The 25,714-nt window shown below is 51.8% G+C and overlaps 1 protein-coding gene and 1 long non-coding RNA gene across 3 annotated transcripts in view; one reads left to right on the top strand and one right to left on the bottom strand.

The window, feature by feature from the left end:
• The window catches only part of LOC149855968 (uncharacterized), a 228,096-nt gene that overhangs the window by 31,159 nt on the left and 171,223 nt on the right, over positions 1-25,714 (top strand). The gene's annotated exons all lie outside the window — the stretch shown is intronic.
• FAM107A (family with sequence similarity 107 member A) overlaps positions 1-25,714 on the bottom strand; it is a 46,120-nt gene that overhangs the window by 15,991 nt on the left and 4,415 nt on the right. The window contains exon 2 of one of the 2 annotated variants that reach the window (XM_090021435.1): positions 8,483-8,546. In XM_090021435.1, coding sequence (XP_089877561.1) covers positions 8,483-8,546 — 64 coding nt within the window. Of the gene's footprint in view, positions 1-6,417; positions 6,623-8,482; positions 8,547-25,714 lie in introns of those variants that run through there. The other variant, XM_090021436.1, reaches the window with a different exon arrangement.

Here is a 25,714-nt window from a genome sequence, read left to right as displayed (position 1 = left end):
TTTGATATGTGACACCATGAAATATGCCCTTCACAGAAGTGTCTCAGAATATACATATTCACAAAAATGTATGGGGAAGTTCTAATATACCCTTGCAAAACAGCTGCCTTTCAAAATGAATAACTTCAGAACAATGCTTTAACTATAATTTTACAACTAACTTTCTTCAGTGTGGTTTCATAGTTTAATGTTCAGCAAGAGTTGCAAAATCTAAATTTGCAATTCCTAGTTTTAAGGAATGGGGGTCAAGCCACAGGAGACAGGAAAGTTAGTTAATAGTCATAATTATAGGAAATGCTGTTCCTGGCAGAGACTGGCCAGAAAGACAAAAAGTCTTGGCCAAAATACAGAACTTCTGGTGCAGGTTTGTGTGTTCGGGGCTCGCAAAACCACTTCCTGGGGAGAGTGTCCTTACCAGGCACCTGGTCTGAGTGCTCACTGATAACAGAGATGTACATAGCGTTCTCTCTCTCTATATCAAGCGTTCGCTGTCTGGTTAAAAGGAAGAAATCTCATGTCACTACTACCAAATGGAAATGAGCAGCGGTGGATTGCTGAGCTGGGCTAGTCTCCTGTCGATATGTTTTAATGTGCAGTGTGATAACATGCACCTCTTAAATAGCCTGCACCTTTCAACCCACTGTAAAACCACACTGCATCTCAGCGTGGCTCAGCAGAGCTTGCTGCATCTCTGACCCTGTGAAATAATTTGAATTGCATGCATGACACCCCGCTGCAACAGCAGGATTCTTTTCTTTTCCTGAAGCTTGTTGACATCCCACTTGTGTTCTGCACTGAAGCACCAGTTTGTCTGCCAAAGTACAAGTATTAAGGACAACAGATCTCCATGGCAACTCAGACCCTCACCAAAGCTCCAGGGCCCAGCCCAGCTCCTTTCAAAACTCTCAATCAACCCAACTTTGTAGAACAGTCCAACTCCAAAGTGAAAACTGCTGCATCTTGACAAAATTACACTGAAATACCATCTGTACAGAGCGATCTGTGATACAACCTGGGGGAGGGGGGATGCTTAAAAAAATAAAAGTAGCTTTAATATATATTGAATAATAGATTAGTCAAAGCTGGGAGGGGGATCAGGAAGATATTTGAGCTAGGTACAGAGACACAAAGGTCTTGCTGTTATCTTTAGAAAAAAAAACGCACCATTGCAATTAGGAATGGCTGACTTGTCCTTTTCTCGCTGCAAAGGGTCAGCACCACTGCACTTTGCTCATTCGTTTGGCAGCTCGGTCTCCCTGGTTGCCCAGAGGCACAAAGGGTGTTTAACGCGGCCAGGGAGGATGGAGGATTCTGCGCGCTGAAGCGGGATGCTGTGCCCAGTGCCTATAACAGCACCTGTCCTCCACTTTTGAAACTCTGCCTTAAGCTTCATTTGAGGGGGTGGAGGATGAGTTTGAGATGCCTCGGCTAACTCGCCTGAAAGGCTTAGTCTGGCTCAGCTGGTGACCTGAGCAATTGCCCCAGCTGAGCCACCGTTTGTAGCAGCACTGGTGCCCTTGCTAGTGCGCTAGCAGAACGTATCTGGGCCTGTGTGTATGCACTTGTGCTTTGATCCAGCAAACTGTACACCTAATTTGAACTCTGAAGCCGACGGTGCAGTAAGATCAGTGGAACTGGAGAAGGAAGGGCAGGTTTCAGGAGGGACCCAGTCTAATACGATGCCAGGGGGTCAGGAGTGCACGCTCAGGCAGGCTGCTACCAGACAAACAGGCTTTGCAGCTTGCGAAACTGGCTAAGATCTGCTGCCTCTGCCACCCTGTCTCACCCCCAGTTACTAAAGAAACAGCTGGGAGCTAAGTGCTGGCTCCAGTACTCCCCGAAGGAGGCTAGAGTCAATCATGCATCACCACTCCGACACAGGGGGAAGGTGCGTGTGCCTGTCCGGATGCATTAGCACCTGCTTTTTGCTGCAGGAACACACTGGGTTTGTGTGTGTCGGAATGGGCAGGCGCCCCCTGAGCCTTGCTGGCTCTAAACGTGAATCTGATTTATTTATTTCTTTAAAAAATATATATATATATCAGCAGCCTGCAGTTGGGTTTGTCTAAAAGAGAAGCTGCTGCGCCTGTCCCCCTGCACCTGGTTACCCTCAGTTCACCCAGATGCATCAGTGTTTAGCACTTGCAGCATCCCATAAAAGAACAATACAGCCTCTGTACGGCAGTGCCATGCAACACGGCCTGCTATGGACTACTATTTTAATATCCACATCTTAGAAGTCTCTAAATCAATTGACAGAGCTGCTTTTGGCCCAAGGAGCCATCCAATATCTCAAAAGGTGCACACTAAGCACCAGAAGTCCCATGCATCATTGCATGTCCCATGTTCCTACTTCCATAATGATTCTCAGGGCACTTTAGGTGCTTTGAAGCTTTGCGGCTCTGTTGGAGGAAATCCGTTCTATTTGCAGAAGTTTTAACAGCATGTTGGCATGGTGAGAGCCAGCCGGTCTGCCAGTGCTTGGCTTCCCAGGGGCCTTGCCAAGCTGACTGACATCTGGCCATTGTGCTAGTTTGCAGGTGTCTCAGATCAGTGCCTTTTGGAGCCGATCCAAAGACTATTTGAAGTCAGTGGGAGCATTTCCATTGACTTAAATGGATTTCAAATTATAGGTGTTTTCCTCTCTAGTATAATGAGACCTGAAGGTATGCAGAGCCTACAAACACTGTTAAGGTAAAGGCTCTATTTTTAAGTTTGAATGTCATGGCTTTACAAAAGAAGCCTGATATTAGGTGCCTTTCTTGAGATGTTGCTTGGAAGAGGTAAGAATGGCAACGCGTAGGTGCCTGCTGTTTCATACAGACACTGGGAAGGTGCAGTAACAAATCAGTAGGAGGCTTTTGTTTTGCTTTTAGCCTGATGTTTTGCTGGGGAGTTTTGAATGCTTTCCTATGCATTTGGCGCTTCTCAGATCCCTGCTTGAGTCTTAGGTAAGATTTTCAACCCTTTTATAAGGGTGCCCACGTACCTGTGTGTAAAGGTCAGAATGCAGCATGGCTGAAATGCACAGTGACTCTGGTATAATTTGAGGCTGTCAGGAGGTGATGGAGATTTGTTCTGCCTTTTGCTTTAGCACTGCAAATGAAGCACTAATCTGGCCAGTCCTTGCCGCCTTGCATTTCCCACAGCAAGGCCCACAGAGAAGATCCTGAGCTAGCGCAAACTAATAGTGCTACGGAAGGCGCTGGGGCTGGAACAGCTATAGACCTGCCCGGTATGTTGAGAGCTCAGAAAAAAATAAGGTTAGATCCTAACTGGAGAAACGTAGTCTGTGCGCTGAAGCTATGTTAACCTGATATCAGAAAGCAATAAAGCAGTGGTATAAAAAGTCCTAGTGTCTTCCCAGCTTTGGGCCGTGCTGCTACAATTCTCTGACGGGGAGGACGGTCTGTCTTGTAGGAGTTTAGCAAGAATCTCGCTTGCAAGTGAGAAGCACTCGGAGTTGGGAGGTGCTCCTCTCCTCTGGAGTTCTCCAAAAGGCAGGAAACAAACCGTTCTGGAAAGCTGTTTGCATCCCTTTCCCTGTCAGTAGATTCTGTCAAGAAGCCCGGTGCAAAGCTGTCTGGTTTGTACGGACGGAAGGGAGCAGAGTCTGGAGTCGGCATGACGTCTGAGGTGCAGTGGTGGGGCTTTGCAGGCAGACACTTTCTAAGGGTCTCAGTCCACAGTGTGTGACACAAAGCAGTCACAGAGTGTCATTAACAGGCCACTTCTGGGACAGAAGGCCAGTCAGACTCTCGGAGGCTACATAATGCCTGCAGTGGTGTAATGCTGCTGTGGTCCTGGGCGTCACAGTTGTTACTGCAGCTGCCCGAAGACAGGCAGATGCCAATTCTCATCACCGTCTCAGATGGCTCCCACCAACACCCCAGTATTATTTCTCTCCAGCCACACTGTCTGCCAAGGAAGCAGGCTTCGGACCTTGCTGTGCACAGAGTTGGCCTCAGTCTTTACTTGCATGTCATCACGGAGATGTGTTACCTGGCAGCCACTCCCCTCCTTGTCACTCACCCCTACACCAGGTGATTGTATCTCCAAGGAACAATAGTGCAGCCTCCAAAAGGAAGAGCAAGAATCCTTTGTATGCTTTTAATCTATAGCGTTAAATAATTCACCAAGCCTAATTCTGGCATTTATAATGTAATAGGGCCAATGTAACCTGATGTGAACACCCTGGGAAATGCTTCCTGAACAATCAGGTCTCTAAGGTTGAGCTGCAAATGTGCACATGGCAGGTTCCCACAGCCTTGGTCAGGACTGAAATTCTGGAGCAGAGGGAAGAACCAAGGGAACGTGTCAGGAAGAGAAGGCAAAGCCAGTGTTACTGGAAATGGAAACGGCTCTCAGGGATTAGCAGCTTTTGTGGGAAGCCTCCAGCCGCAGGTCACGTCTGGCCCTTTCCCAAGTTCAGCCATATCCGGGACTTGACCCTCTAGCAGTCCTCTCTGCCTTTGCTGGGGGGTCCTTCAGCACTGACCCTCCCCGGGTTTTAAATAATGCCCGTTGTTTTGAGCCTGCAGAGAGATGACAGCCAGCCCAAGACAGTGTGCGCTCTGCACCCATCTACATGCCATGTTTTAATCTGGGCGTAGAAGCAACTCTTCCCTGCAAATTTATTGAAACCATCTTCTCGTAGCAGTTTCATGGGAATTTCTCAAGGGGTGGTCCACAAAACAGAGAATTTTTCACCTTGAGTCAGAGGAGAAGAAAACACCCTTTTTTGATGCCCACTGTTGGTAAAAGGAAGCAAGAAAATCAGGATATCGGTATCTAGCCGTGTATTCGACCAGAGCCTGAGAGATGTCTGCCTTTATGATGAAGACATCTGCACTGGGTTAGGAACGGCACATCCTGTACCTGTGCAGGGGGTCGGAGAAATGGCCTGTGTACTCCCTTCCAATTCTGTGATTTTTAGGAGATCAAATAGCTTATTTCCAGGTAGGCCACTCAGCAGCTTTTAGGTGGTGCATCTTCTTGTGCCCCCTAGTGGGTAACATTAATCTGCTGTGGAAGCCAGAGGCGTCCTGTCCTGCCTATAAGCCCGTAGCCCCTCCTGTCCCCTGAGCTCTACCAGCTTTGATCTGTAAAACCTGCGTAGAGGGGCGACTTGACCCAGTACGTCAAAAAGTAATTGTGCAAGATGTAAACTACCCACTGATGCCATCTAGATGCTGGTGGTACTCCCATTCACCTGTCTGTTCCCAGTGCTTCCTATCTTTCCTGGACAAATGTGAGGACTGGGACAGATTTCCCGTCCCCTGGACACTCAATTATTCCACTGCTTGGGGAAACTCCACTGGAGCTAACAAGTTCCTTCCGATGAACATAGGAGCCTCTCCCAAACTGCAGTTATTGCTACTTTCAGAAAGGCAGGCCACTGGACCTGGGACTTCACCAGCTGTGCTCAGTGGCACATTTTCACAGGAAACAAACACTGACTGATTTTTCCACAAACGAAACAATCTTTATTTAAAATTCCTACCTCTCCTATTGCACATCAGCTAAGCCTGAAGCCTCTTACAAAGTTAAGCCTGCAGCAACATCCCTTCTGTTGTGGAAGCAGGTGAAATCCTGCGTATTAATTAACAATTTCATTCAAAACTTCTCCGATTGTGATAGTTAAATAAACATGATGGCCTTGGATCCCGCCTGCTATTAACAATTAACAAGGTGTATCAGTTGGATGCCTTTCAGACTTGTCAAACGCTGCGCAAAGAGAAGCACGCCATAGTATTTTATGGTAGCAGCCAAAACAATATTGTGACTGCAGCGTTCCGAATAATTTTGTCCGGGCTGTACAGGACTCCTCCCTCTAAGGTATTGCTAAGGACTACCAGTGCAATGGCTGATTTATTTTGCTAAGAAGTGACAGATGCCTACCGATCATTTACTGCTCATAAATCATCACTTGTTTGCTCTGCTTTAACAGAGGTATGCTGAAAGAGATCCAGTCACCAGTGACTGCTTTAAGGTAGCCCAGATATATTTAAGAGAGAAGAGAGTAAGTTCCCAGCAGTTAAACAGGGCTAGCACTATCTTCTTCACTAGCACGTATCTTCTGTCCAGAGGGGAATTGCGTACAGTGTACAGGGGCCTGGGGAACCATTTAGAAAGGCAGAAACAAAGGAGTTAAAGCCACTGAGCTACAGCAGGATTAACGGGAAGAGACGTCTCAAAAGCATAACTTGGAACTGGCTGTAAAATAGTCCCAGGGTAAATGCATGCGTGGTGCAGCGTCTGCCCAGGAGAGAGGCACTCAGAAGCGCTCCATCTGCTTTCAGAGGAAAGCACTGGGCAAGCACGCAGAAACCCAAAGGGAAGTTTCCTGTCGCTCAGATTTTGGTGGCTGCCCTGGAAATTTCCCGGGAAGGCTTTACGAGAGACACCTGTGCTTACCTGATTTGACCAGCATTGCTCTGTACAGTCCGGTAGCTCCAGGTGGTACCCTCACCTGGTCCTCCACTCTCTGAGACATGGGGCTGAGATCTTGGGGCTTCCCAGTATGGCTTGGGCTGAATGAGCTGCTCCTGTCAGTGCTGTGCAAGCCTAAGTGTGCATGACTTTTGGCTGGGTACTGCTAAGCTCTCTCACTTCTGTAAGATCTTTTCAGAGGGAGCGAGAATAAACAGCCACGTGACCTGAGCTGCTGTATAGTTGCTGCCCTCCCCTGCTGACAAGCACATTCTGCTCTAACAAAACCGTTCCGCTTGGATCTGTGCTAGTGTGTTACGGGGGTGTGAGGGGAGCAGCCCATGCCTCCGGGGGGGGCAGTATTAACACCTTTGCAAGAGTCTGGTGCCCAGACAGTGAGCTTCCTGGGCAGTACTGCATGCAGAGCTTACCCCCCCACCCCACATTAATTGCTCAGCTCTGGGATGCTTTTCCCCCTTGAGCAAGCAGCAGCCCAGCGTGAAGGAATGAGCTGATCCTTCTCATCTGATAAAACAGCTTCCCATGTGCCAAGCGCCGGGAACAGCAGCTTGGGCAAGAACATTCACAGCGACTCCCACACCGCGAGCAGCCGCGCTGAGCTGACGGAGGTGTCCGAATTGCTGTCTGGGTTGCAGCAAGCTCCCAAATGTGCGTTGAGCAGACCTCCTTAGCCAGGTGGGGTGGCTGTGGGGGCCTTGGTAGAAGCCATTGTGGCTGAGCACCTAGAATCAGGACTGCTGTGCTGTTGTGAGCCGTGATACTGTGTTGATGGAGGCAGCATCTTTTCCAGCCCAGTTACTATCCACAAAGCTAATAGTGCACTGGCGTACAGGCACCAGAGCTGGCCCTGGGGGTGGCATCCTGGGACCTTTGACCCCCAGCTCTCTAAAGGATTGCTCCCTGAGCTGTGAGAAAGCAGGAGCTCAGCTCTGAGGGGCCCTGCCACCCTTGCCAGCATAATTCACAGCCAGAAAGGCTGTGGGCTCATCCATGGGGAAAGGGACTGGGGTAGCAGCAGGAAGGGATGAGTCAATAGGGATGTGCGGGTACAGGAAAAGAGAGGGAGGGGACAGGAGCATCGGTGTCACATGAGCACAGACAGCAAGGCTCCTCGGGTGAGAAAGCAAGGGTGTCTCGGAGGCTGACTCGAGGACTGTGGTCTGTTGGTGTTGCTGGATTTGGTGGAGGCCACAGCCCTGCCCTGTGCTGCTGCCCCCACCATGCCCTTGCCCTGCAGCTACTGCCCAGGCTTCACCCCTCTCTCGCTCTTCCCCTCTGGGTGTAGCGCTTGCCCTGACCTCATCCCTCAGCATTATGCTTCTGAGGCCAGATAGTCCCCAAGCCTTGCTGCATCATTTGCCACCTGGAAAAAAAGGTGGGGGACCCATGGAGGGCTTTCCTGCTGGGGTGGCTGCGTCAGGGGCTGTCTTGGCAGCGTGGGAGCTGAATGCAGCTTGCATGTGGATCTCCAGCTTGCTGCAATTGTGGCGTAATAACCGCAGGGCTGAAGTGTTGCAGCCTGCTCTGTAGGGGTCGGGCCAGAGGGCCACGCTGCGGAGGAGTCCCCGGGTCCCTCCTGCTCCAGGGGTGGTGGGGAGCTCGGCCAGCCTATTCCAGGTGGAGGCGCGTGCTGGCCTCCTCACCCACTCACCTGCATTGGCTGGTGCAGGGTGGGGCCCATGACACCAGGTCCTCAAATTGCTCGTGCTCTCTCCCGGGGCTAGTCCCCATGCAGGACGGAGGCCTCCCTGCTCCCTTTTCCTCCCCTCATGCTGCTGTACCAGGCCCCAGCGTGCTAGCCCCACTGTTGCCGGTTTCAGGCTGGTCTGAAATGCCCCCAGGCTGCCCGCTGCACGTTCTCTGCCCCACCAGGGTGGGCCCAGGTTAGCAGCTGGCTCGACACCTAGTTCTGACCCTCCTCCCAGCGCTTTGCAGCTAGGGGCGGACTCATGCAGCTAGCCCAGACATGCAGGTAGCCCAGTGAAATGTTGGTTGAGCTGTGCAAGCCGCGCTGGCCCACGTCACTCACCCGAGCTGTTGGCGACGTGCTTTCCATTCCCACCATGGAGTAGGGGCTGGAGGGAATATTCTTTCTGCAATGCAAAAGAGAGAGACCTGTGGTGACCGTCCTTTTGTGTGGGAGCAGGGGATGTGTGTCCTCCCCCTCTGAGCCATCCTGTGCTGTGGAAGAGCCCCTGGCCGGGCTCTGCACTGCACCCTCACTCAGGTGTTGAAGAGCTGTGTGTATCCATTGCTCAGTGGTGGTGCCTGTATGTACATGTACGTGTGCGCACACACACACACATGCACTTTTACGGTACAACAGGGCTGCATCTGAAAGGGGACTGACAGGCCAAAGGGCTGTCTAGGAAATGGCAGTGGTAAAGAAGGGCCATCTATTGAAGTCCTGCAGTGGGGTCCCCGGACCCCTGGCACATAGGCAGACCTCCACATCTACACGAGCGGCATGCAATGGCACAGCAAGTTGTCCACTGCCAATCGCCTTCCCAGAGTCCCACAGTAAGTCAGTGGCCGAAGCCAAGGGTCTTGGCTCTTGGGGAATTGCACTGAGCCTCAGGCCCCTTCCCTCCCTGTTACATTGTTTGCAGTATATGGCCCCAGCATCTGCTGTTAACAAAGACTCTCTGATTTAAGCTTCCGTTATACAGGTCTGCTTACAGCAAGCTCAGACCATCCGCTTAAAATGTAAACTGCCCAACAGCACAGCTGAATCCATTCCCGTGTCCGTAAGCTTTCAGGTCTCTCTTGGTGCCTTGCTGACCCTTCCTGTATTTCCCATTACCCTGTCAAGCTACTATGTCATCAGGACTGGATTTCTGTCGTAGACTAGCAGGACACGGGGCCAGAAGAGACCTCGGAGGTCAGTCCATTGCTGTGCCCCAAGACAGGCCAGCCGCACCTGAACCAGTTGTTCCCAGTCCTGAGCTACCTCCCAGTTGGAACGCTGTTCCTAACGTCTAACCTAGCACTTCTTCTTTGATCGTTTTGGCTGTTCTCTTCCGGACTCTTTCCAATTGGTCCACATTCTTCTTGAGACCTGAAACTTTACCAGCGCTGGGGAGAGCGGAAGGATTATTTCCCGGTCTTGCACACTCTACTCCTGCTTGTAGATGCATTGTTGGGTTGTCTTTTTTTGCAGCGACCTGACATTATTAACTCATGTTCAGGCTGTGATCTGCTATAACCCCCGGATCCTTTTCTGGAAAGCTTTCTTTTAGCCAGCTGTTCCCCATTTTGTATTTGTGCAGCTGACTATTCCTATGTATGGGCAGCACTTTGCATTTGTCTGTTTCTCCAGTTTGTCGGGAACATTTTATACTCTCTTCCTCTCCTCTGGTGTGCCTGCAGCCCTTCCCTGCTCAGTACATTTAATGAGCATGCTCTCCAGTCCAGGATCCAAATCGTTAATGAAAATATGGACTGGCTAGGCACAGGAGAGACCCTGCCGACCCCACTCGATAGGTTCTTGCAGTTCAGGAGTGACCCATGGATACCTTCTAGAGACCGGTTTGGCAACCAGCTGCAGTGCCACCTTATGGAAGTGTCCTCTTTGACCACATTTTCCTGGTTTGCTTAAGAGGATATCATGCGGGACAGTGTCAAAAGCTTTACTAAAGTTCAGATGTGTCATGGTTCCTCCTTGTCACAAGGTCTGTTACCCTGTCATAGAGCGAGCCTCAGCTTGGCTTGGCAGGACGTGCTCTTGGCACATCCGTGTTGGCTGTTACTTGGCCACTTATGACTTTCTAGCTGCTTGCAAAGAGTGTTTGATTATTGCTCCAGTATCGTTTTGGGAATTGCACTTAGCCCGTCTTCCCTTTTCCACTGTTGTTGCCCCTTGCCCAGTCCCCTGGAGCCTCTCTCATTCTCCGTGTGTCTTGGAGATCATGGCTGTCAGCTCTGGGGTGGCTTTGACCAGCTTCCTCAGTGCTGTGGGGAGAAGGATGTCAGACCCAGCTGATTTGAAAACGTCTGTATTTTCTAAGCAATCGCCAATCTCCTCCTCACCCATCTCAGCTTCAGTTCGTGTCACCCGTGCTGATTGCGTTATTCATTCTGTGATCGCACTTTCCCTTTTTAGGGAAGCCTCAAGCCAAAAAGGCATTAAACACTTTGTCCTTCTGGCCATCCTGTTATGAATGTTGCCTCCTCGCTGAGTCCTTGGACTTTGTCTGTCTGCTAACATGCTCATAGGATGGCTCCTTGTGCCCGGTCTGGCTGTATCCTGCTCTGTGCCTTGGCCTTTCTGCTTTTGTCTCTGCAACCTTGTGCTTTCCCTTTCTTTTCGTTCTTAGTGCCACAGCCTGGTTTCTGCCCAAGGAGGGATGGGTGCTGTTGTCTGCCCTGCTCTCAGGGTTATCATTGAACGGGCCATTGGGTTCTGCTGAGCTCTGGATAAGCCAGTTTGCTGGGAATTTATTAAGGGGAACACAGCATGGTTTCAAACGTTTCATCAAATTCCCAGGGGATAGTTGGAAAGGTGGAGAGATGTGGGACCATGAAGAAACTATTATCACTGAGCACCTGCTTTGGATAATCGGTAGGCAAACAGAGGCATTTACATACTAAATACTTTTAAAATGTGACTGTGCCTCCAGGCCCTCAGACAGTCTCACAAGACCACATGCACGGATGCCGCCACGAGCTCGTCTCCGTGCGCCGTTCTCAGGATCCCCTTGCTGCGGCAGGGACGTGCTGGCAACCCCTGTGCGAAGACGAGCGATCGGGAAAGACAAACCTCTGGGAGCCACAGAGAGCGGCAGGGTCTTGCCCCAGACCTGTTCGGCTGGGAGTTGCTTGAGCTACGATTCACTCTGGCTTCTCAGTGAGTAAACAATTTCAACCTGCGCTCTGAAGTCTCCGGGATTAACAAAAAGCCTTTGTATTTCTCCAGGGCTCCCTGAAGGTTACTGTGTCAGTGCAGCTGGTTGCTAGGTGATGCTTATCTGGAGCAGCTCCTTCAGACAATGCCTTGCAGGGCTTGCAAACTCCCCCAGTATCCCTTACCCAGCCGGGACTCCTGCGCTCCCCCCCGAGACAAAGTAATACAAAGACAGCCCACCCCAGGGCACTATCAGCGCTCTTGGCTGCCTTTCTCACTTTTTCTATCCTGAATTTGAAGCTGTCACCTAGGATGGCATGTTCCTTATGTTGCTTTTTGTATCCGCGCAGCTCTGCAGATGGATGTCATGACCCAGAGCTCTCCGGGTCTGGTACTACAATAGGGACTCCCGGGCAGCTCGGGAAGAGGAAAACAAGGCTCCCGTGGAGAAGCTGCCTTGCTTTTGAGCAGAAGTGGGAATGGTTGCTGAGTATTTCCATTGCGGCAGGGCTAGAGGCCACAGCGGGATCGGGGCAGCCCCAAAGACCTAAATATTGTCGTAGAGGAGGAAGAAAAAGAATGGGAAGAGAAAGGAAATGTCATCACAAGACCATACGCAGCACTGTACTGGGTCAGACCCATGGTCTCTCTTGTCTACTCTCGGGTCTCTAGGAGCGGCAGTAATTCCCGTAGGTACTTTAGAGCGAACGGTTACGAACAGGGCATGTTTAGAGACATCTATCCCTTGTCAGACAAACTTTGGCTTCCACCATCACGGCTTCAGTGATATCAGGGTATCTGATATCCTGATACCACGAACCTAACTGTTCTGCCTAGCTACTAATAGACCTGTCCTCTCTTCATCTGATGTGTTTGTGACCCCTCTGCCTCTACAACCTCCGGTGGCAATGAGTTCCACAAGTTAACACGCGCTGCCTAAAGTCAGTCCCATGTTTTAGAGATGGAGAAGTGCGGCACAGAGGAAGGAAGGGAAAGTCGCACCGGGGGGAGCCTAGAGCAGAGCCACAGACAGGGCCCAGGTCCTGGGGCAGCGGGATAAGCAGGCCCGGGGTTTCTGTGGCACTCGCTGATTCCCACCTGCTGGGGAGCTGCCTGCTGTGTTAATTGAGTACCTTGCAAGGGAATAAATCGCTCTGATGAGTACAAATTCCACCAAGCCACCGCAGAGGTAATGTAAAATAAATAATGAAACACTGCTAATCAGAAATCATTAATCTGACAGGGCTGTCGGGGAAGGCACGGGTCTGTTCCAGCATGTGGGAGTTCAAGGGAATGCTCCCTGCCTTGGTTTCTTACTGGCCGAGTTAATTTCACGGAGGCTTTTTATTTCTGTTTCTATCTCAGTGAGCAGTCACTCAAAACAATCCAGCATGTGACATGAATACTCCAGCGAGCCCCTGGCGTTTCCATGCTCTGTATGGCACAAGCTGCTCTTCCACAAGCTTGTGGCAATGTAGACATGTCCCGCTGATCCAGGCTGGGACGTGCAGGAACCATCCACGTGCTTAGACATTTCAGGGCTTCCTCCTCCTGGGCCGCTCTGGCTGCATCTTTATTAAATCTCTCAGCTCAGCACACTGTGAGCACTGTGGGCAGAGGAGGAGTAATACGGAGCACCGTTTTAGCTCGCAGACTGTACCGAAGTCCGTGAGGATTACCGAAGTCCGATGGCAGGAGTCTGGGCTTGCTGACCCCACTCACCAGAACACGCTCCGCTGTCCCCGGGAGATGAAAACAGCAGAGGACAGAGCTCAGCCGGTGCGAGCTGGTGTCGTTGCACTGGAGTGGAAGGAACTGCACTGATTTCCCCCTCTGGAGACCTGGGTCCTGGTTAGCAAAGCTAGGGGCCCAATAAAATAATTGCCCGAGGTCTGGGACCTCTGTTTCCCTTGTGACCACTTTAATCCTTTGGGATTAAAACTCTGCGGTAGTGGGCATGTCCACAAATGGCTGGGGCTGGTTATAGGAGGATTTCTACTCGAATCACTAGAGTAACACTGTGCAGCCCAGGGGGAGGGGTGCCCTTTAGTGTCATACCCTTCAGGGGCTGAGTTAATAATTGAATTACCTCCGTGATAGGAGTTTCTGCTGGCTCTTGCTGGGCCATACACGCCATGCAGCAAGATGGGTGTGAAGGCAGGAACTGACAAGGCATTGCTTTTCAAATAAGATCGCGAATCTGGGGACAGGATTGCAGCAGAGTCTGAGAAACGTGGCCACCACTTCTGGGAGTGCATTTCTCTTGGGGTGTCTCCCTGCCATGTGCATGCAGCTCTGCCTCTGCTCAAGGCAAATACAGGATTAAAATCCCCCAGCGGGTGCGCATTGCTTGGTTAGAGCTCTGTGTCCGTGGCGTTGTCTCTGCTCTTCTCAGCACACTGGTGCTTCTGACCTCCCCAGCTGAGCCGTGCACAGGCGGGAGCTGACGCCCCAGCTCAGCACTGGCAGCCCGGCTCCAGTAGTAGGGGCAGGGGCAAGGGAGTTCAGGAAACGAGGCTCCGAGGGGCACCTCGGTAAACGAGCTTGGAGGCTGGCCCGGGAGGCCACCTCATCCAGGTGGCAGTCGATTCGGTCTGGTTCTCCTTGTCTGCTGGTGGCAATCAGGAGTCACTCTGCCGGGGTCACGTGGGGAATGAATGAGGCCTGTTGGGTTTAACATGCTGACTCGAGGACGTGAGGAAACTGCTTTGGGTGGAGGAAGGCGTGTGGCTCTCGCTCTGGAGCTCCGGGCTTGTGTTGCTGGGCTGCTGAGTGTTTGGCCTCTGGACTGCAGCGACGGGGTAATGGCTCTCTGCTGGTCTTGTAGCCTGGCACACATGAGCGAACGGCCTGCGTGCCCTCCCACTGAAGGGGCGTGGTGCCCCTTTGTTGTCTGCTGAATTCATAGTGCAGAGGAGCTGCAGGATCTCCTTGTATAGCCCCTTCAGCGGCTCATTCCCAAGCAACAGATGCGTGGTGTCTCTGCCACGTCACCACCTTTCACAGCCCATGCTCCGCAGGGGACTGCAGTGCTGTTGTGCAGCTGAAGCTGTCTGCGAGGCCTGTGCTCCTCTGGGAGTCCAGCCTGCTGTGCAAGCAAACCTCTTGGGCAGGCAGGTGTTGCCTGGAAGGGTTCCCTTGCTCTGTGCCAGTCTCGTGAGCAGTTCCCCAGACTCATGCTGCAGATCAGCAGATCTGCTAGTCCCTTTCTGGCTCGCAAGAGAGACAAGGGCATGAGTTTGCCACATGCATCTTTTTCCCACGTGGCCTCGTCTCACACTGCCCACGCTTCCAAGGTCAGGAATTGCAACTGTGCCACAGAACGTAGAAACGTACGTGCTTGAAAAAAGATGAGGACTCCAGCAGCAGCCAGGGCTGGGGGTTCAAAAGAGCTCTGAAGTGACAGCTGCCTGAGAGGAAAGAGCCAGCCTGCAGGTGAGGCTCCAAACAAATCGTTTGGCGATGGCGTCACAGCACGAGCGCATCGGCTGAAAGGCATGTACTATGCTCAGCAGCACAGCAGGGCTCTGGGGGTGGGGAGGAGAGGAAGAAGTGGCTACTTAGGGCACACCCGAAGGAAAAAAATGCAGAGGCAAAGGCCAAATGTCAGTGTGCCTGCTGTGGTGTCTGCAGGAGTGTGGACCACTAACCGGGTTAGTGCGGTGCAGAGACGGGATGTGCTGTGTTGTGTCATGGTCACAATTGTTTGTGGTAGGCCCATGCACCCTGCTGAAAGTCAGTGGGGTGCTTCCCCGCTGGCCTTTGGTTTTAGGGCAGTGGGAAAGGCACAAAAAGGCCAGGAGGAGAAAATGGCCCACAGCTGAAAACCGGACAGAAAGAGCTCAATTAGAAGAGAGTCCTTGGAAGAGAGGAGGTGGAAGGGGCCACAGGCCTCATCCTGCGTAGGACTAGGCATCACCAGCAAAGGCCTGCGTGCTTCCCATCCCAGCTGGACTTGCTGGGAGCAGAGGGCTCTCTGCCGCGACCTGTCCGTGCATCACTTCAGTCTGGTGGACACCTGTGCTCTGAACACTGACTGGCCTGTGTGTGTTCAGCCAGCAGCCTCCCTTCAGTGCCCACCCCAGCCAATAAAACAGGAACTCCTGAAAACCCTAAAGCTCAGGAGCCTCAGGGCTCACTAGCCCAGATCCCCGAAGACGCTCCAAAGGGGCTGAACATCCTCGAGCTAGGCTATATTTTACACTGGCAACAAAAGACAGCCTCTGCCCGGTGCAAGTCCAGCCAGACAGCTGCTTTAGCAGCAGAGAAGACTGCTAAAACCATGGCCCTGTAGCAAGCACCCAACACCCACTGCCAATTACAGCCAGGTCAGTGGCTGACATCCATTGACCTCGCCTTAGTGACTTCAAGACAGCAACATTTCCTTACAGCAGCTAAGGATCTGGCCTTGTATTTTAAGTGATGCCCACAGTCAGTGATCTGGCCTTGCATGCTCCATTAGACTAACATGTGTATTTAGGAAAAACGTGGATTTCCCCCGCATAGGGCATCCATACTTGTATGTTACTTGCAGGGTTATTGCTGTACTGCTGTTCCTCCAGATATGCCACCCTCTGTGCTGCACAGCGGCTGGATGAGCATGGCACTCATAGGATCAGTAGAATAACCTGTCTCTTAAAGCCTGGCAGGTTGTTATGTAGAGGACTAATAGTGGTCTCTTACTACTAAGTGCTGTGAATGAAGAGCTGTTATAAGGTGAGCCAGGCGCCACCACTCTGAAGCTGAGGCCAGGGCCACTCCATTCATGGGCTGGCAGGAGCCAGCAGCAACTTTCCTTCCTTTCCGCCATCAGCAATGCTGCACACCAGGCTCCTCCACGCTGGTGCCTGCAGCACTTCTGCCAAAGGCCATGCCAGCCTTCCTATTTACATAGTTTTAATCAAGTGCTGCTTGTCCCGCACCCGGATAACACAGTGCTGGTTTTCAGCAAAATTAATACTGTCAGTAATCTTGACTCGTATTTGTGCTTTGATTAAAGCTGTTCGATAAGCCAGCTGTCAGCAGGGCCAGAATCTAAGTAGCAATAATGCACATTTAATTGCTCTGTGATAATTGTACCTCCACATAGATTTAAATCCACATAAAAGCCCTTATGTTACAGCACTGTAGTTGCAGTATTATGTTGCCAGCCAAAATCTGAGCTAACGAGTTAGGAAAGGGATTGTTTTGATCAGATCCTGGTGACTAAGAAATATTAAGGTGTACAAAATTTCACCAGGTATCACAACGGTCACAGCCTGGCTGAAATCGCGGATGCACACGGACCCTGCTAGTCAAGCTCCATGAAAATGGCTGGAGTTTACCCCATTTACTTTCATGTAATCGAGAGTGAAAGATGGTACATGATTCCTGTAAGTTGTCATAGAGACTATGGATGCTGCTGGTCAGTGAATGAATCCTTTGATTCATTAAACCATTGTATTGCTTAAAGTAGCAGTAGGCAGATCAGAGAGATAAACTGTTCCAAAATGACCTATCTCTTCATGCTCATTCACAGAGTTTGGGACCTGGTCCAGAGCGGGTGAAATCATCCACTGGACGAGGAGCAGTTTTTCCATCTGTGGTGCAGAGGTACAGAAGTCTGTTAGGGCACTGATCTACTTCCTTCCAAGTATTACAGGTATCTGCTGTGTGCAAGACTGAAGTTTAGCTTAGCAAGCTGCTGCGTATGCTTGCATGGCTGCTGTCACAATCTCCCTACATCACAGACGGGGCGTACCCAGCATAAGTGCCCAAAGGCCTACAGCAGAACTGGTACCAGCCTCAGAAATATCCTTTGTCTGCAGATCAGGTAGAGAGGGGACAACTGGTCAGATAGGGATAGGCAAATAATGACCTAAGTGGACATCGAGGCCCATCGAGATCACTTGACTGTATCAGTGTATATAGCAGTGGTGAGACAGAAGTACGCTTGGTGCATGGGGGCTGCTTTGTAGTGGTTGAGGAGCTGGGAGAGCACTGAAGAGAGTGGTCTCTTGGACAGTTTCTCTGTGCTAAGCACATGATGGAGCAATGGCAGTTTGGCAGGTATCGCAATCGGGGCTGGCCGTCACCCAGAAAGCTGGTATTTGGGCACATGCAGGCACTCCAGAGTTTGGTTGCTATGAAATCTGCCGCCATTGCAGTCCCATTGTCTTGGAAAGAGGTCGTCTTTATGTACAGTGAGAGGAGCAAACAGTGCATGGCAGGGCAAGCCATTGCTCAGCGTTCAGCCAAAGCCCCTGCTTGCCAGGGCAGCCAAGTCTTTGATTGTTCGCTCACAAGCAGGCCCCGTTGCCTCCCGTTCCCTCTGCATTGCTATGGGTTCAGGCGGCAGTGCTGTGCAGGCCAGGGCAGAGGAGGGGGAGGGAGACTGCTGTAATACCTTTGCCATGATGAAAATTGACCATTTAATTTTACTTTTTGCTTTCCGTCTCCTTGCTAGTCTTCGATCCAACATACCTCTCATCCCATGGCTCCTTGGCTCTTTCAGTCCCCAGCCGTTGGCATAAATCATGCCAGCTGGCTTGCCTGGATCGGTGTCAGTATGGACGCCTTCAAAGTGTTTGAAGTGATTAGTGAACCATACTTGTTCTCTGTAGAAACCGTGCTGGTTACACTCTGTCTCAGTGTGATCTTCCATTGTATTCCATAATTCTATTTATCGCCACCAGTCCATCCCCTTTGTCAGGGATGAGTGTGAAGTTTATTTTGCAGTCCCTGGGGTCTCCTGCAGAACCTTTAGTAAACCTGAGTGCCACCTTTGCCACCCTCCAGTCCTTGGGAGCAGGTCTCCTTCTAATGAGCCATAACCTGTGCTTGTTGGTGGCTCACCCCTTAATTCCTGATGTCCTTCAGGACTCACATGTACCATCCAGGCCTGTCGGCAAGCGCTGTTCTAATGATCGGTTTGCTTCGGCGTTCTTTCTTCTGACGTTTCCAGCTCTGATCAAGCCTCCCTGGGATTGCTGGAAACTGCATGTATTTCTTAGTTATTGGGAATCTTGAAAGAGACTTAAGGGCTGAGTGAATGTCTTATGCGAGCAGAGCCTGGCTCTTTGATGCCATATACAGTATGTGATCTCACCTTGGCTTCAGTGCCCCACGGCAAGGCTGTTCTAAGCCAGCCCCTTTGTTTGGCACTCATGTGCATACCTCTGAACATGCTGCCTCTGATTATTTTTTTCAAGCAAAGCACAAAGGTAATATTACCTCTCTTCCCTGATCATAACACAGTAGATTTCACTATCACGTTGCAAGGTGCTTTACAGAATATTAAATTATTGGTGTAACATTTCATCACTGATCTTCTGACCTTTAAAATCTGTGACATTTCACTGGGGCTAAAACTTGATTCATGGCCATAAGACTTCTCTACAAACTGCCTTCTGGGTTGTCCAGGGAAAATGCTTAGTGACCCCGAAGGTTTTCTGACAGCTGTAGCAAAAAGAAGTGAAGCGTGCCCTTTAAGGCCAGTCACAAGATCTCATTACGGCACTATTATCACATTACTGCTGCTCGCAGGCAGTTCTCTATGGATATCAGCCAGGCGGCCACATTATTAGCTATTCAAGTAGAAGATTGCAAATGCCTGAAATAGCGCTTTGTATTATTTTATTCATAAACCAAAGACTGGTGGACACGGATGAATGGTTCCCTGACCTTTGGGGTTTGTTTTTCTTTCCATTTGGCCTTTCACACAAATCCCACATGCACCTGAAATACCAAGAGGCTGCATTTGGCATGGCCGCACTCGACCACGGCTGGTCCTTGCGACACAAAGACCACAAGGTGCTCTGGGACTGGACTAACGCAGGGGGACAGTGCTGCTGGCAAGTGTGCTTTATGGACTTGCCTTGCAGTGCGGTGGTGGCCGGAGGCTTCTCAGTCAATCTGGGTAAGGGACAGAAAGCTCCTAAGAGCATCAGTGACCTCCTGACCAGAGCTTTTCATTTCCAGAGGCCTGGGCTCACAGTTGGATTCAGCCTGAAAGGGCCAAACAGTTTAGTGGTTACATCCTGGCCTCAGTCCCTTTGGAGCCCCTGGTCTTTGGTTGCATGGTGCTGTGCAGAGGAGAGGCTGCAGTCTGGGGGTGACAGGTCAGGACTGACTTGCCTTGGCAAAGCCCCATGCTGGATTCTCACCAGCGTGAGGCGTCGCTCTCATGAGCAGTAAATGCATCAACATTAAACACAGCAGATTCTCGTTTCTGAGTGCTTCATGCAATTGTCTGCATCACATAAGGCATGTTTGTTGCTCAAAAGACGTGTTTTTGCACTGTGTGACTTGCTTCACCTTATAACACTGTCAGAGAAGGCAATTGGTATGGATTTAATTAGTTCATCTCTGTCCCAGTTGCTTTTTCTGTCTTCTTGTGCCTCTGGGCTTGGATCTTTCCCAGGCAGGGACTCCTTTCTGCCTCGTTCATTTGGATTTTGTTCTTTGTAAAGCTTTTTTTGCTTGCTGCACAATGGAGATAATGATGGAGTAACCAACCAGGGGGGCTCTAATGTAAAGAAACAATGGATGAATGAGGACTACTTTTACAGATTGCCCAGATGAAGCTGGGAAGAAATAACCTCTTGTTCTCACTCTGAACAGCCCCTGGCTTAGTCCAAGTGGAAGGACCCTCTCCCCACAACAAGAGTTACTCTCAGCACTAACGAATGCCTGGCCTTGTGAGATCAGTGCTACTTTTATTCTGGTCTGGACAGCCGACTTCCTGCAAATTAGCTGAAGCAATTAATGGCAGGACATGGCACCTCCAGCCTAGCCAGTCAGGGACAGTTTAGGAAGCACAGAGCTGTCAAGTGTGACACGCCAACTCAAAGGACACAAGCTAAGGGTGTGGAAATATCCCAGGAATGGGACCTTAAACCTGGGCTCAGAGGTGACCTGGGCAGACACACATCCTCCTGGTGTAGCACCCTGGAAGGGAAATCAGCATCCCTCTTGGCTCCCTCCAGCAACCAAAGACCTGGGAGCGGAGCTGATCAGTCACAGGCAAAACCCATGGCCCAGCAGATGCTCCTGGACCAGCAGGGACATCCCGTACACAGGCATCACATCACGTGAGGCCTGGAAAGGCAAGGAGGGAGGGTGGTGAGCACTTGTCCAGATGTGCATTGCTACAGCGCAGTCTGCAGGGCTCTGCAGCCCTAGACAGACACCTTCCTGAGTGCCGGTGGCGCTGCTCTGAGGAGGGGGCTGCAGGCACTGGCTGGAGGGAGGGGACTAGTGCGCTGCTCCTGAGGGGTTCAGTGTGCGTCTGTGCAGCTGCTCGCTGCGCTGTGTGACTTTGCCATCTAGCGGATGCCTTCCTTGGCTGCAGCAGCCTGTTGCTGCAGGAGGAGGGGAGCCTGCACAAGTGAAGGTTGCTGGAGGGCACCTGCTGGCAGATCCTCCTCCTGCTCCCCGCCTGGCTCCTGGGCACCTGCACCCCTGGGCTGCACTGTGCCAGGGAAGGGGCACAGCCCTGTGGGGCAGGGAGCACCACATGAGCTTGCTGAGGAGCAGCGCTGAGGCTGGGGCAGGCAGGGCAGAGCACCTCCCGCCTGAGCCACTGAGCCGGATGTGGCTCAAACCACGCAGCCACAGAACAGTGTCTCCGCGGCCACAGGACTTGGAGGCAGGGACAGGTCTCTTGGTATTTTGTGTGCAGCACCTAGCACACAGGGAGGTGCACGCAGGGGGTTGAGCATCCTCTTATCACACCGCTTCTGCTGCTGGAGGTTATCTCAAGAGGCCTCCCTGCTGGCTCCCCCTCTGCTGCTTTCATGGGGACAACAGTAGAAAGTGGTAGAGACAGCTTTGCTTTGTGCCCATGTTTGGCCCTTTCCTCTGCAGACTGAGGTCAGCTCACAGGTCTGGACAATGGGTAGGGCAAGCTGCGGATCACAGGAGGGAATGGAGAGGCAACCAAGTCCTCTGGCAACTTCTGTTTTGCTGGGTTAATGGTTTTATCCCTTGGCCAATGTGCCCTGCTTCATATTCCCATGCAACAGGACCCAGCCACACTCCCAGCCCTGGTGCAGAGGAGAGGGCTGAGCATCAGCGCCTAGATATGGAGGGATCACGGCACTAAGTGCTTTGGGACCCATTAGTGATCAAGTTCATAGAGACTCGCGCAGTGGTAACTCTTCTGTTTCCCGCCTGTAGCTGGCTTGGCAAAGAGCAGAAGTGAGGCACCAGCCTTGAGGCCTTTAATCAGCTTGATCGGCTTTTCTTTGGCAGTCGCTGCTCTCTCACGGCACTGTCAGCTGGTGTGTTCACTGTGCAGTGATGTTTCTGGTCACTTCCCCACCAGCGACTCCACGGGTGCATCACATGCCTTGTGCTCTGCAGGCTGGATGCGTCCCTTCATGCTCTGCTGTCAGGCACTGCTCCAGCTGGATGCACTCCTGTGACTTTTACTGCCCCTTAAAAGACAAGTCCAGGGCTGAGTCTGGGGCTGAGAGTCCCTGTTCTCAGTGTTCAGGGTACACCCGGGTATCTGGGGGGCCTGCTGACAGTGGAGACACCTGCCTGGATCCCAGATACAAAGCCGGTGTCTGGGCAAAGTAGTTTTATGGGGAAAAAGCAAAAAAAAATGCCTGGGTTTTGTCAATTTCTCTGGTATCGCCTGACTCGGAGACAGAGGGGAAAGCGGCTTTTAAGGAGCGGATGCTGGCCTTGCCCTGGGAGGTGCAAAGCCCCGCTTGGTAGCAGCCAGCACCCAGCTGGGCATCCCAGCCGCAGTCTGCATTGGAGGCTTCCCGCAGGGGGCTTGCCGGGCTGCCTGAAAGGACCAGCTAGGTTACAATGCATGTAGGTGCACTTGCACATGTGTCTATTGGTCATGACCGTGGCATGCGTCTGAGCAGAGCCCAGGTGATGGTTCTCTCCTTGGGGATGGTGGGAGTCGATTCACTCACAGGGTCTGTAAAAGTATTTGAATGCATCTGCCTTGGCCCCAGCTAGCACAAGCGACATACCGATTTAGACAGAATACAGACAAGATTTCTTAGCTCAGGCTCTGGGGAGGTCGCATGCTGGGCAAGAAGATGGAGAAAGATAGAGAAAACTTTCTCCTGCTTTGTTTGAAGAACCACCTTTTATAGGAAAAACTGGTCACCTTCTCTTCATCCTGCCCTTGCCCCGGCAGAGCTACAGGGTGATGGCCTCTCCACTAGCCCTGGATGCACACCCTGTGGGATTTCAGTCCAACATGGAGGTAAAAAGACCATTGAGAAGGTGCCCAAGCCCACAGTCAGTGTGGAGTTTGCAGATCATTGCAAGCAAACACAGGACACCCAGCAGCCAACTGAACCCACAAGCTGTGCCCAGACAGACCCCGCAAATTGTCACGGCCCCTGAGAGAAAGGAAGAGAAAGATGCCGTGGTAGGAGGAAGCATGCTGTGGGGATTCCCATGGCCATTCAAACCACCGACAGTCACTGGGCTTACCCCACACTACCACCATCCCAGCCACAGGGCAGGGTGAGCACATGTGCTGATCCTTACAGAAGGTGGAATTGTTCTCCAGCCATCTTTGGCCAGCCCGAATGCTGCTGTGCGGAGACGGAGGGCGTGCGTGTGGGTGTGTGAATCTTTACGTAAGAATGAACTCTTCATCCACAATCTCTCCAATGTTATTAGATACAAACAGGCTTTTTTTCCGCCTCAGCCATGCAAATCATCCCAGTTCAACTCTTGTTTCTTCCCCTGGACAAATACGTTCATTATAGACAATGCAAGGAAATCCTGCCCCTTCTGTCTTTCTTTACGTCCCTTTTATAGTATTCCAGGACACTGAGGCATCACAGCTCCAAATCTGAATCTGGCTGCTGGACCTGCCCCAGCTCCCGTGCTGTGGAACAACCAGCAGTATTCAGGGATCATCAGCCCATTTGCTCTGCTGCCCACCCCAGTGCAGGGTCTGATATCCCCGGCTGGGCAGTGAATGCAGCAGCACCGGCAGGCTCTGTGCCCCTGCTCTGTGTCCTCGGTTGGGCAAGGCAGAGCTGCTGTGCACTGGGGGAAGTCTCATGGTGGGGTTTACAAAACAGCGTAAAAGGAGTGAGGAGAAGCCCGAAGGTGCATAGCCCTCCTGGAAGCTCAGGCCCAGGGGCAAGTGCTCTGCACCACCCGTGGGCTCCCAGTCCATAACACAGCCCACAAGGGGCTCGCAGCAGCATGCTCTTCTGGACCCAGGTGGAGACAGACCTCAGCCAGCCCTCCCCACATACCCACCTTGCAAAGCACAGTTAGGGCACATTATACCATAGGCTGATGGCACCTGCTGTCATCGCTGTTAATTCCAGTTTGTGCACGGTATCCCCTGGCACAGTCCTGTTCCCACACAGATGCTGGTGCTGCCAGATGCGTGCCACAAGCCCAGAGGTTCCTTTTGATTAAAGAATTTACAGCCAAAGCCTTCCTCCTATTGCACTCAACAGGAGTACTGGAGAGGCTCATCTCCCCTTATTGCACATCCCTCTAGGAAAGAGTCTTGAGAAGCCACCTGCTCTTCATCTCAAGACAGCAGGAGATGAAGGGTCCACGGCTTCCCTGGGGGAGCCTGTTTCAGCAGCCAACTGCCCGCACTGTTAAAAAAGTGCACCTTATTGTCTGGCTTTGGCTTATAGTCAGCAGTTCTTGGCGTGCCTTCTAGAACTGGCTGTCCTGCTTAATTGGAATTATTAATTAATTTGGAGAAAATGTGCATGTCTACGTATATGCATTTTAGTTCAGCTCTTCAGCTGATGCCAGCTTGCTGTGGCACTGTTGCTTTCAATGTAGATGTGCTGTTTTCCACCGGCCAAGGATCCGGGCCCATTATATTCCACTTTTTGTTTAATTTCTGAGGCTGTTTTTATTACCAGTTCTTGTCTTTCTGCTGATACTGGAGGAGGCTAATGAAGGAATTGTGAATTGAGCTGTGGAGAACAGATTAGCCTTGGCATAATCCTATCTAGGACCCTCTCTTTGGGTTTTTTTAAATGTTCCATGATCTATAACTCTGGCAGCATCAGGACCAGGCGAAGTGGCAGGCAGAATGCCTTGGAAACCTCTGCTTTTCTTTCTTCCCTGCTCTTTGCCTCGTAGTCAGTGAAACAGCCCTTTTCTCTTTCTCATTATAAAGCTCTCCTCTGTCTTGCCAGCCACAAACACTGGATCTCTTGTTTGCCTTTACTCTGTGCTTTGCTTTCCAAAATAAGGGCCCAACTTTCTAAGAGTCGTGCTAAGGGTTTCCGAAATCTGGAAGCGAGCCCCAGCTCTTAGTCAAGACAAGTTTTCCACTCAGTAATATAGATTTTTCCCTTTAAAATTTCTCCAAGCATTGTGCATCTCTCCCCCAGCCAGATTCTTGCCTTTTCACTGTAGGGACCACCCAAGATAAAGGGTGACATTTGGCCTGGTGTAAAGTCCAGTGAAACAAGGAGGCAGCGGACACCATCCAGCAAAACCCTGCCCGGAGATGTGACGGGATGCGGTGGGGGATCCTTGCATTTCCAAGCGCGGAGCCCTCGTTCGGCAGTGCGGGCGAGATGGGGAGGACAGGGTGCACGGGCAGTTTTGTAGGAGCGCTTTTCTACGACTGAAAGAAGGGTAACGGCGCTGAAGTCAATGCCCCGCGCCTGGGTCCTGGAGCTCTGCCCCGCGGGGCTGCGCCGGGCGGGTTCCACAGCGGTTGTGGACCGTTGAGAGGGCCAAGGCCTGGAGAGCCTGAGCGCAGTCCCCTCGCAGGGCAGAGGCCGGACTCCCCCGAGCGGCCGGCAGTCGCACACCTCTGTGGCACTGGTGGGGCGGAGGGGGACCCCAGCGGGGAGAAGCAGCCGAGCAGCGCCATCACGAGGTGGCCAGCAACGCCGCCCTGAGTGGTGGGGAGCCACGGGCGGCGTTGAGGCCGCACTCCCCTTAGCTTGCCTGGCACACTTCAGCGCCAACATGGGCAGGTCGAGATGCTCCCCAGGGAACCGAGGAGGCGCTCTTCGTCGCCCCATTTCCTGGGCGAGGTGGCATCTCCGTGGACACGGGGAGACAAGGGGGACTTGTTGCTTGGAGGGGCTCTTCTGCTGTTTGGGGCTTGGAGCAGTTGTAGTGTTTCGCAGTTGTTGTGTTGCGTAGGGTCTAGTTGGGCTTCCTCTTCCTGCGGAAGAAGCTTTTAGATGCCGTCGGTATCTAGGTCACTTGCAAGTGGCGGAGCTGTTCGTTTATTGCCCCCAGTAAAGGTGACGCTGTCCCGGGTTTCTGGGTGGGCACTGGAGCCAGAGCCCCTCCAAAGCTCCCAGGGCTCAGCAGAAGAAAGGCCACCTGGGGGGTGAGCAAGGGGACAGGGTTGCCTGTCCACGAGGCGCTTTGGTGGGGAGGACAGCTCACAGTTGGGAGGCAATGAAGTGCTGTTTGCCCTCCCAGAGAGGGCAGAGGGCGTCATCG

Source organism: Crocodylus siamensis, chromosome 11, assembly GCF_052110815.1.
Source record: "Crocodylus siamensis isolate JL-2025a chromosome 11, ASM5211081v1, whole genome shotgun sequence".
Taxonomy (NCBI): Eukaryota; Metazoa; Chordata; order Crocodylia; family Crocodylidae; genus Crocodylus; species Crocodylus siamensis.
The sequence above is the reverse complement of the archived record's forward strand: the minus strand, read 5'-3'. Positions and strand labels throughout refer to the sequence as shown.